Source organism: Puccinia triticina, chromosome 2A (assembly GCF_026914185.1).
Source record: "Puccinia triticina chromosome 2A, complete sequence".
NCBI lineage: Eukaryota > Fungi > Basidiomycota > Pucciniomycetes > Pucciniales > Pucciniaceae > Puccinia > Puccinia triticina.
The window spans coordinates 7,623,377-7,634,568 of record NC_070559.1 but is presented as its reverse complement, the minus strand read 5'-3'; the positions used below and the strand labels follow the sequence as shown (position 1 = coordinate 7,634,568).

At 45.7% G+C, this 11,192-nt stretch overlaps 3 protein-coding genes across 3 annotated transcripts; 1 reads left to right on the top strand and 2 right to left on the bottom strand.

Annotated features, from left to right (window-relative positions):
* Positions 1 to 737: 737 nt before the first annotated feature.
* On the top strand, positions 738 to 1,989 carry PtA15_2A814 (uncharacterized protein; the record flags this gene model as incomplete). Its single annotated transcript, XM_053166873.1, has 2 exons — positions 738 to 1,044; positions 1,118 to 1,989. The coding sequence occupies 2 exons, from the start codon at positions 738 to 740 to the stop codon at positions 1,987 to 1,989; spliced, it is 1,179 nt and encodes a 392-aa protein (XP_053018052.1).
* A 292-nt stretch (positions 1,990 to 2,281) lies between these two features.
* Positions 2,282 to 3,405, bottom strand: PtA15_2A813 (uncharacterized protein; the record flags this gene model as incomplete). Its single annotated transcript, XM_053166872.1, has 3 exons — positions 2,282 to 2,602; positions 2,683 to 2,994; positions 3,115 to 3,405. The coding sequence occupies 3 exons, from the start codon at positions 3,403 to 3,405 to the stop codon at positions 2,282 to 2,284; spliced, it is 924 nt and encodes a 307-aa protein (XP_053018051.1).
* Positions 3,406 to 7,216: 3,811 nt separating this feature from the next.
* PtA15_2A812 (uncharacterized protein) lies at positions 7,217 to 8,290 on the bottom strand (the record flags this gene model as incomplete). The annotated part of the gene is made up of 5 exons (XM_053166871.1): positions 7,217 to 7,314; positions 7,405 to 7,709; positions 7,780 to 7,958; positions 8,035 to 8,099; positions 8,185 to 8,290. The coding sequence occupies 5 exons, from the start codon at positions 8,288 to 8,290 to the stop codon at positions 7,217 to 7,219; spliced, it is 753 nt and encodes a 250-aa protein (XP_053018050.1).
* Positions 8,291 to 11,192: the final 2,902 nt, after the last annotated feature.

Sequence of the window (11,192 nt, the reverse complement as noted above, 5' to 3'; positions counted from 1 at the left end):
CCAAAATCGGGGGTTATGCCATTATGATTTTATGTAAATATTTTATGTATTCAGGCTTTGTTTGGAGCCAATATAAATATAGGTGATATAATCATTGGTTAATTCAATGAAAACTACAAAATTCAACATAAAGCCTCCAAATATTTTTCCTAGGCAACCTACAATACTGGTCTCTTCAATTATGAAGTCAGATTCAACTGATTCAGCCATATTCAGTACTGTAGGACCATTATATTGCTTTTGACCAAAACAAAGCAATATAATGGTATTATGGTGCTGAAGATGGCTAAATCAGTTAAATCTGACATCATAGTTGATGAGACCAGTACTGTAGGTTTCCTACAAAAAAAATTGGATTCTTTATGTTGAGTTTTGTATTTTTCATTGAATTTACAAATGATCATATCACCTATAATTATATTGGCTCCAAACGGGGCCTCAATTTTGAATACCATAAGTGATGGAAATGAGTCTGGCCGCCCCTGATTTGCGCTCGGGTTCGGGTATTTGGACTCAGTACGGGTGGCCCGAATTCGATGGAGTCTGGAGCCTGAGTATTGCGCAAGACTGCTGAGCTTCGACATCTTCGAACACGACAACGACCGAATCATTCCTCATTATCCCTTAGCAAACTTGGTGATCCGTTGGATATGTTTTCGGGACCAATTCGAGGTGGTACACGGTGAGTGTTTCCATCGCCAGTTTTCTCCCATGGAGTCTGCTTCAAGAGCCTCACTATGAAAGTATGTTTGCTACCGCTCGATGGGGTAAAATCTTCAATCAGAGGAGGACAGGGCGACTTCAAATGGTCAGACGTAGCAGACGACAAGGACCGGGAAAACTATTTAGGTCATTCAATACTGGCCCCCGTTGGTAGATGGCAAAAGAACAAAGATATTACGTGGTACAACAAGGATGGTGGGGCGATTGACGAAGACGAGCGGATGAAAGCCAAGCGAGAGGAGATCAAGCGAATCAAGGCCGCCGAAGAAGATGCACTCAGTGCAGCACTGTACGACAAACCAATTCACTTTGTCCTCAAGGGTCGGCCGATTGCTGATTGACCGCGATTTCATTTGAAACACTGATTGGATTGAATTCAGTGGCTTCAAACCAGCCCCTCGGGATCCGATGTCAAACGCACCAGAAACCTCCTCGAATGCCATTCCGCTCGGCCCTGCTCGAGGCGGTGGTGAAAAGCAAGACGACCGGGACTCTGATGGTGAGGAGGATATCAAAAGGAGGAAGGAAGAGAAGGCGGCACGCAAGGCTGAACGGGCCGCCAAAAGGGAACGGAAACTAGAGGAAAAGATGGCGAAGAAAAAGTACTCCAAGTACTCAAAACACGCCGAACCAGAAATCTCCAGGCGTTCCCGCTCGGATCGACTTGATGATCGTTCACCAGACCGACATGGGTCAAATCATAAGGATCGCGATTCACATCGTAGGGATCGAGACTCGCAACATAGGGATCGGGACTCCCGCCATGGGGATCGTGACTCGCATTATAAGGATCGCGATTCGCATTATAAGGATCGCGATTCGCATTATAAGGATCGCGATTCGCATTATAAGGATCGCGATTCGCATTATAAGGATCGCGATTCGCATTATAAGGATCGCGACTCGCATTCTAAGGATTGCCGCCGTTCCCCGCACCCTCCCGGCTCGAATCATGAGCGCCTCAGTCGCTCACCTGATCGGCTCGCTGACCGAGCATCTTCTGAACTGGCCCCATCTCCTCGAGAATCCACATCTGCTCGAAATGATTCTCGCCAACCAGACGATCGCCATCGCGCGTCCGACCGCCGTCGCGAGTCCGATCACCATCGGACATCCAAATCACTATCTCATTCCAATCGCCACTCACGCCCGCTATCCCCTCCTGCTCACGATCGACATAAACGCCCGGTGTCCCCAAACGAACGCCGACGAGATGACAGACGCCGTTCGCAATCACCACCCCGACGGACCTATAACGATTATTGAGTCTGGCAGGGGATTCTCACAAGTGGCTACTTATAACTTGTGACTTCAGTCCTCTATCACTTCAAGAGCGCGCTGCTTGCAATTTTACTCATTTTCATTGTACTTCTTATTTGAGATAAATCTTGTGATTGTCACTAAGATCTCAGAAAACGTAATTAAAAAGGAACTGCGCAATTGTGTGCCTTTCTGATTTACATTCAAACCAATATTCATTACCGAGTGCTAACCAAGCTCAAAGAAGGGTATAAATAAAGCTAAAGGGATATATATGCCTACGTTTCGATAGGCAGCATTACAGAGGTTTTTTTACACCGAAGAAATAGTTGCACCACTGGCCCCAGAAGGCGTCTCTGGGGAAAAGCTTCCACCTAGCGGCAAGTGGATCGTAGGTACATCCACGGGTTTCGAGATCGGACCTTTCGTAAGAGGTTGCCCAACCGAGTTGGCCACGGAAGAATTCGGTGAGCTCTTCTGGCTTGATGAACTTGTTGTAAGTGTGAGTGCCCGGGGGGACGATGCCGACGATTGGTAGGTTGGATTCGGCTACCGTGATCGTCAGAAATTTTGAGAGCGGCGTCCGGGAGATGGTTGAAAGGATGATATGTCCACCCGGCTTAAAGAATTATGCAAAAAAAGGAAAAATCAATGAATAAAAAATTTGGGCGATTCAAAAAAAAGAAGAATCAATCATACTTTAGTTAGCTCGGCTAGAGCGGTGAGGAATCCCGCAGGGTTTTCAACGTGTTCGATGACCTCCATAGCACAAACGATATCGTACCGCCCATGATGATGCAAGTTATCGGATTGGAGTAAGGATTCGACGGAGCAGTGGCGATAGAGCAGTTTTGGATTCGGGTTGGAAAGAGGGTTGAGCTGAGGATCGGATTGGGCGTGTAGACGGGCGGCCTTGATGCTGTCCTCTGCGGCGTCGATACCGAGGACTTGAGCGCCGAGTCTTGCGAGCACTTCTGAGAAGATTCCGCCCCCACAGCCGACATCGAGTACCTGTTTGTTGGCCAGGAAATCGTACGAAGCCGGACCTTGCGATCGGCTCTCGGCTTCTCCCGATCCGGACTCGGCGATCCGCGAAACGTCATAGAGTAGGCGCTCTTTGATGAACTGAACTCGGACCGGATTCATCCTGTGTAGCAACCCAAACGCGCCATGCTCGTTCCACCATGTCGAGGCCAACTTGTTGAAGTGTTCGATCTCCGATCTGGAGACTGTGAACTGTGCGCTATCCGGTTCTTGTCTGAGAGGTCGACTCCCCTCAGCTGGAGTGGTTCGGCTGGTGGCCAGATGGCGTAGGTTCTGAGCAAATGTCGTGGCTCGTGAAGTGAGACGGTTCGAGGATCTTAATGAGTTGAACAGGGACCTCGAAGTGGAGGTGGTTTGGATGAGATTGAGAGGTTGCATGGCGAGAGAAGTAGTAAAAATTGATGGAGGATTCCCCTTGGTCTCTGATGGATTTGTACAAAAAAGTCCCATCGAGCTTGTCCCAGAGTACTCTTTGGATCTGAAGACCCCTGTAGATCCAGATCCAACCCCTGCAGATTCAGATCTCATCCATCGCTAGAAACAACATCTTTGGGGATTTCAGATCTACAAAGATTGTGGTGCTGGCTTTTTAGGATAGAAGCCAAGGTAGAAAGAGCTGGAATGATTTTCACCAGATCCTACAATTCTCCTTCAAGTAACAGTTCAAGTGAGTCAACTTAGGTCAACTTGGCCCATCTATCTCTCTTAGGCCGTCTGACTGATTCTCATTGCCATAGAACAGACTCATTAACATAAATCACCCAGCGCCAGTAATAGTGTCATACCTTTGCTTCCCATCTCCTTGATGCGTGACCCAATTGATTGCAGGTAAATACTTGGTGAAACAATCACCTGGACACTTGCAACGGTGGGCCGCTACGCTATTTCAGCGCTACGCGTTAGCGTAGCGGCAAAAAGCGCCCGCCCATTTTGAGTAGCGTTAGCGCGCTATTAGTGCTGCTACACTGTGCTAACTTTCAGCGGCGCTAACAGCGCGCCAATTGTTTGTTAGTGTTAGTGCGCCGCTACAGTCACTACGCTATGCTGCACTACGGCGCTTTTAGCAAAACAAAAAGGCCCTTTTTTCAGCTAAAAGCACTGTGGCGCACCGTAGCGCGCGCTCTTTTGCGCCCTGCGTGTGTAGCGTTAGCGCAATTGTGTGCATCTGCGCTAACGCTACGCTAACAGCTAAATTAGCTCCGCACCCTTTGCGCGTAGCGTTAGCGCAGAGAAGGCGCAATTCCGCTAACGCTACGCTAAAATTTAGCGGAATTCTGCTACGCTACGCTACGCCACGCTAACGCTACGGTTAGCGTAGCTGGCCCACCGTTGACACTTGGATGCTAGATCCTAAAAGAAGCTACCTACCAAAACCACAACCAATGCACATGAAAGCAATGAGCTGCAGGCTTAGGAATACATTTTCCTTTTTACTGAAAATTAAGAGTTTGGGGGTGTAAATTGAGATCTGGGAGGCTCGCAAACTCAGGGGGAAAGTCATCCACTGGTCTAAGGTGACTGTCATCAGACCCCCAACTGCCTTATAATGCCCCCAATTGAGTCCATGACAGCTTGACTTGCATCTTTTTCTGTTGCAATATTTGTATTGATTTTCAAAATAACAAACTGTCCCAATCTGAGAGCACTGATGAAATTTTTAGCCAGGGAGATTGATATTTTTTGATGTTTTGTCCTACTGAAATAGGGGAGGACTTCTTGGCAATCTGGAAAGTCAGATCTGAGCCGCCAGATATCAGATTTTGCAGGGAAATCTAGGTCCCCAAAGATCCGCAAAGGGATCCAGAGTTCCAGGTTCCAGAGTTCCCTGCAAAATCTGAAATTCCAGATTTATTCAAAGTTCACGGGAAGTCCTCCAGGATATCAATTGACCAGGTGGACAGAATTAAGACAATTAAAACTTAGACCACCTGAGATTAAAACAAATACAAGCCTCTTTAATAGCTTGTCATAGGGAGCCTGTTGGTACAACTAACACCATGTCTGCAGTGCAGTCAATCTAAGGGTACTTTTTCACATTTATCATTGCAATTTTTACAAACTGGTCAGATTATCTGGACTAATACAACAAATATGTATTGAAAAGAAAATGATTTATTCTACAATACAGGGAAGCTATGGAACATTAATGCAAAGTGGAAGTTTGCGGGTTTCATTTTTTGGTCTTAATTTTGCTTTTACCTTTGCAGTAGTGCTGTAGCTCTTCCTGGCAAAATTTCATCATGATCTTTGCTAACAGAGGTCCAATAATTTTAGGGAGTTGAAAAATCAACTCCCAGGAATTAATAAATCGACTCCCAAAAGTTGTTTACGTCGCGCGGACCGTCTCCAGACGTCCCCCCTGGGCCCTCAAGACCTCGCGCGGCCCCAAAAGCATTTTGGGAGTCAATTAATTAATTCCCCTCTCAAGGATAGGAGTCGATACATTAATTTAACAAAAAATGACAGAATATACAAAAAAAATTATATCTTGTCACTGTTGTACCTGAACTCCCTAAACCTTTTACAGCAATATAAATACACTCTTTAGAGAATATTGTGAGCTTCACAGCATTATTCCTCCTCAGGGAGACCCTGTGTAGCCAGGGGTGGATTTGGCGGATTTCCTTCTAAAGCCCACCCCCAAAACCTTATCTATGGTGCTCCAAATGGCCCCAAAAGTTTTCAGCTATAAGAATATACTCTTTAAAACATATTTTAAGCTTCACGTCATTAGTAATCCTCAGGGAGACCCTGTGTAGCCAGGGGCGGATTTGGCGGATTTCCTACTAAGGCAATCCCCCAAAACCTTATCTACAGTGCTCCAAACAGCCCAAAATTTTTTCTGCTATAAGAATACACTCTCTAGAAAAAATTACAAGCTCCAAGGAGGTATTACACATCAGGCACACCTTTGTTGACCATGGTGTAGCGTAGCACAGCACAAATCCACTATTTTTTAGCATAGCATTAGCGCAATCGCGCATATCTGCGCTAACACTAAACTAGAATCTAAGATAGCTTTGCACCCTGTGCGTGTAGCTTTAGCGCAGATGCGTGCAATTGGGCTAACGCTACGCTAAAAAATAGTGTGTTTGCGCTGCGCTACGCTACACCATGGTGGATAAAAGGTGTGCCTGATGTGCAATACCTCCTTGGAACTTGTAATATTTTCTAGAGAGTTTATTCTTATAGCAGAAAAAATTTCGGGCTGTTTGGAGCACTGTAGATAAGGTTTTGGGGGATTGCCTTAGTAGGAAATCCGCCAAATCTGCCCCCCGGCTACACAGGGTCTTCCTGAGTAGTACTAATGCCGTGAAGCTTAACTTATGTTTTAAAGAGTTGATTCTTATAGCAGGAAGAATTTGGGGCCATTTGGAGCACCGTAGATAAGGTTTCAGGGGTTCGCCTTAGTAGAAAATCGGCCAAATCCGCCCCCCGGCTACACAGGGTCTCCCTGAGGAGTACTAATGCTGTGAAGCTTAACATATGTTTTAAATAGTATATTCTTATAGCTGAAAAATCTTGGGGCCATTTGGAGCACCACAGATAAGGTTTTGGGGGTTGGCCTTAGTAGGAAATCCGCCAAATCTGCCCCTGGCTACACAGGGTCTCCCTGAGGAGTACTAATGCCATGAAGCTCACAATATTCTCTAAAGAGTGTATTTATATTGCTGTAAAAGGTTTAGGGAGTTCAGGTACAACAGTGACAAGATATAATTTTTTTGTATATTCTGTCATTTTTTGTTAAATTAATGTATCGACTCCTATCCTCGAGAGGGGAATTAATTAATTGACTCCCAAAATGCTTTTGGGCCGCGCGAGGTCTTGAGGACCCAGGGGGGACGTCCGGAGACGGTCCGCGCGACGTAAACGACTTTTGGGAGTCGATTTATTAATTCCTGGGAGTCGATTTTTCAACTCCCTAATTTTATGACATATACAGCAATCAGTAAGGATGGAGAAATGGACTATGAAACAATTAAGAATGGAAAATAGAAAATAGAAAATAAGAAGACTCATCCATGGATGGGAATGATAAGAAGTGCTAAAATAAAATGTCAGCAGGGTTCTGGTAGATATTTGCGTGCACATTTGTGGTAAGACGTGTTCGAACAGGAATGTGCCATAAAACTGCGTTTGAGATGCTAAATCAGATTTAGACACCAATGGTATGTCATGAAGCGAAAGCTTAGGAGAGGTAGATTGCCGCAAGAACGGACAGGGCAATTGTAGTGCTGAGGGTATATACATCAATCGATCGGCCTGATGCACTGTTGCCTTGGGCATCTGTTGTGAGACATCGTCATGTAGTCAGACTAGTCAGTATAGTTGATAATCAAAAGGGGAATACAAAAAAATTGGAACATAACAGCTCACTGGATGCTGAATCAACATTCATAAAAGCCGCAGCATACGGATTTTGAAGCCCGGCATCACGCGTAAACTGAGCGAGATTGAAACCGGAGCTATTGAAGTCCGGGGCCTGAAGAGGCTGCTGAGACGTCTGTGAGGCAACACCTTTGTACAACAGAAAAGTGTACCTGTGAACGCCTGTGCGGGGCTCCGGATTCGGTGAATGCCAATCAAACAAGAATCGAGTGTTGTTGAGGAGGGTGTAGGTTTCGACTGGTTCATGATGCCGATCGAGAGCCAGATCGGTGGCGAGAAGGTGCAACTTGGCCCTGAGCAGAGGTCGAGCTTGCAGGCGTTAAAACAAAGTAGTCTGGGCAGCGGATTGCTGGCTTCACTCACCCAGATGGGTTGGCATGGATGGGCGAATCTGGGTCTACCATGATCAATGTAAACTTCTCTGCTGAGTCCAGCTGGCCGGTGGACTCAGGGTAAAGCTGAACACTTGGGCTAGCTTGAGTATCTCGAGCTGACATTGGGAACCCAGGACGTCGGAGAACTTTATCATCAGCAAAGTGGATCTGGAGAATCGATGAGTACATAGGTCAGCTTTAATAAAGATTCAAGGAACAACGCCCTGAATAGCAAAGAACTTACAGCCAGAGTTCCTTGAGGATCAAACGTCGAAAGAAGATCGGGAACCAGACGACTTTCTTCAAAACCTATACGAAGAATAGTACAATCATCACAATTGATCAGTCTCTAGAGTGAATGATCACAAGCAAGATGTCATATTCCAATTCGCACCCTTCTTAGACCGAGACAAGGCAGCTTGTTCGTTATAGGTTTCATGATAGCAAAAAGCAAGGCCGATATAACACGTAGCCACGCCTAGACATGTAAACAAATACATGTTTTTTGGAGATTGTAAAATTTACAAAAAACGCTTCGGGCTAAAGCTGTCGGTCAATGAGTATACAAGGGATGAAAACGAGTTGGCTTGGTGGTTATGTGTGTATTTGTGCTTACGGGAAGTCACCGACAACGCGAATGTGTTTGGTGAACACGACTGATCACAGAGGGGCTAGAACGGTGTCGTTTCAAAATAAAATAATAGGAGTCGACTGCAGAGAGAGGCTTGGTTGGCACAGTGTATCCTCACGAGACCGGCGAAGCTGGTTGAAGAGCAACTTGAAAGTAATGGGTATGTATACGTTTGGTGGACTCAATCACTGCGAGGAAACGACGGCGTTAATCACCAAGGGTCACTGGACAGAGAAATCAATGCCCGCTTCAGAAAAGTTTCTTCGGGTAAAGGGCAGTGCGGGGCCTGGTGGGAGCAGAGGAGAAGATCACCTGAGTTGACCCGGGGTAAAAGCTGTGCAAAATGACTGAGTCCCGTGGTGAGCGAGAGAATAGCGGGAAAACCTACGAGGAAGCTCCCGTCGAAATAACCAACCGAGATGAAGAAGCAAAAAGGTCTCCGCCGCGACCGAGGTCGGCGTACAAAAGCCCACACTCCACACCTGACCCTACTTACGCATTTATTACTATGGAATCGGACTAATGAAAAACCGGTTTGCCCACAATCTACTACCATGCAGGCCACAGGGGCATATCGCCCGAAGTGACTATCAATGTCCGCCGTCGTTACAAAACTGACGTTTGCAAAGGTGTACCGACACCGCCAACGCATCAAGTCCAAGTCGAGCTGAAGTCCAGTGAGAATGGGCTGGAAGGTCCCATTTCTGTGGGCGGCTGATTTCTTTTCCCACTGCTGTTGACTGCCCGCACCAATGCACCATTAAAAGGTTGAGGGCGACAATCCGTTTTGGCGACGGATGATCTTTAGTGTTTACCGGCGCACAGCGGGAGTCCGTAGAGCTCCGAGTGTATTGGCGATGTGGAGTGTCGGCGCACCAAGTGGACCAAGTTACTAGCCGGCCACCTTCTCCGAAAAGGGGGGGAATTGGCCTTGGCATCTTTTCGTGTCAGCAGTGCATAGTCCGGCTTTATCATGCTCCTCCGAGTCCAATTCCTCCTTCCTTTTTAACCATAACTTAATGAAGTCCCTCATCATTTGCAGGGTTAAATTGGATTCAGCCCATCGCTCTGGAATCACACAGTGAATCGAGTTCTCCAGAGTTCTCCAAACGGTTTCCACACGAAAACTCCTTTCAGAAAACTCCAGGATTTGCCACCTCTGAGCTTTCTCGTCGAGTCCTGTTGTCCACACGTTACCTGGGTATTACCAGAATACTTCTATAAATTACTTGTTTGCTGCCAAGAACCAGGCTACCCTGCACATCCAGTCCTGACCCATCCCAGCCTCATTCCGGCGGGTACAACCGACCACCGGGTACCGAATTCAGGATGCAATTTGTAAAGCTTACAATGTCAGCCTTAGAGATACATCAAGTATCCAAAAGACTGCAATAACTTAGTAAATAATAATAATTAGTGAATTATTATTACAGAATCAGATTCCTCATCATAAATTAAGGGGGGTCACCCACTCAAAGTAACCCCTTATTCCTATTGAGAAAACCAGACAGCACGCAGTGAGCTAAGGAGGCCGATGATGGGAGGCCGACGACAAACAATGAGAGAGAGAAATGAACTATGCACCTATTGAGGTGCGCGGGGAATGACTTGGAGAAAGATGAGTGAAGAAAAAGAAAAGGGAAGCGGCACAACAATGCTATAACTAGATACAAGCTTTCTAAACCTAGTATAGTGATAGATAGAGTTGTACCAGGGCCCGCTCCACCTAACTGACTTGCTGTAGTCATCCACCTGATCCTACTCTCTGGACTGTATTGCAACACCTATTCCTTCATGTACTAATTGTATAATTAAGAATTGGCCCCAGAAAGCACCCAAAAAAGGTATTACATACAAAAAATTAGTAAAATAAACAAAGTACATAAAAATAAACTATTGTACATTAAAGAGTAATATTACTTGTGTAAAAATACCCCGTGAAAGCATTATGTAGACTTCTACTGAAGCTCTTTCACATGACAATTTGTTGAATTTCTGTCTTTCCACTCATCCCTAAAACCCCTTCACTTTCTCCTCACACCATCTCCACCTATTATATCCTCCTCTATGTACATGTTTTCAGATCAAAGATATCCAACACTTATGAGTCCACATATTATGGTCTGCTTGTATTTAGCGGTCATGTTTGCTCACCGTACTAGCCTTGTTGACTTTGTTCCTTGCCTAGATTAGTTTGTCAAACTTTCCCAAATCCCTCTTATCCTCTTGTGTGCACACTCTCTGCTGGGGGTATTGATGTACCTTTTAACATGTTACAATGAGTTGAGAAGTTTCTTATTCATTATCATTTTTTATTCATTTTATTCTCACCCACAAGTTGCTGCCATGTACATAGTCTATATGGCCATAGCCTATTCCAGAGTAATCAACTCATTGGTTCTCTCCCTCTTTTTCCACCCTTGAGCCGATCCAGTGAGAAAATCCTCCTCTCACTGTCCAGCATATTCTTTCCGCATCTCCGCCCCCTTTTTGGGTTCTCCGGTCGAAAACTCAACACAATTGGTTATAAACATGTCATGTGACAGAGTCAGGGAAATTAGTCTATTATAATACAAATAAATTGCCCACAGCCAAGCCTTGTTCACGGCTACACCTCAGGATACTCCCATAGCGAGAAAAGGACTTAGTGGTTGGGCCCACAGAAGTCCCCTCTATAAATAGAGGCCTACTTGACCCTCAGGAAAAGATCCCCCAGACCATTCACTGCCCATAAACCGTAAGTTTGCCGTGAATATTCTCCTCTGCTACTA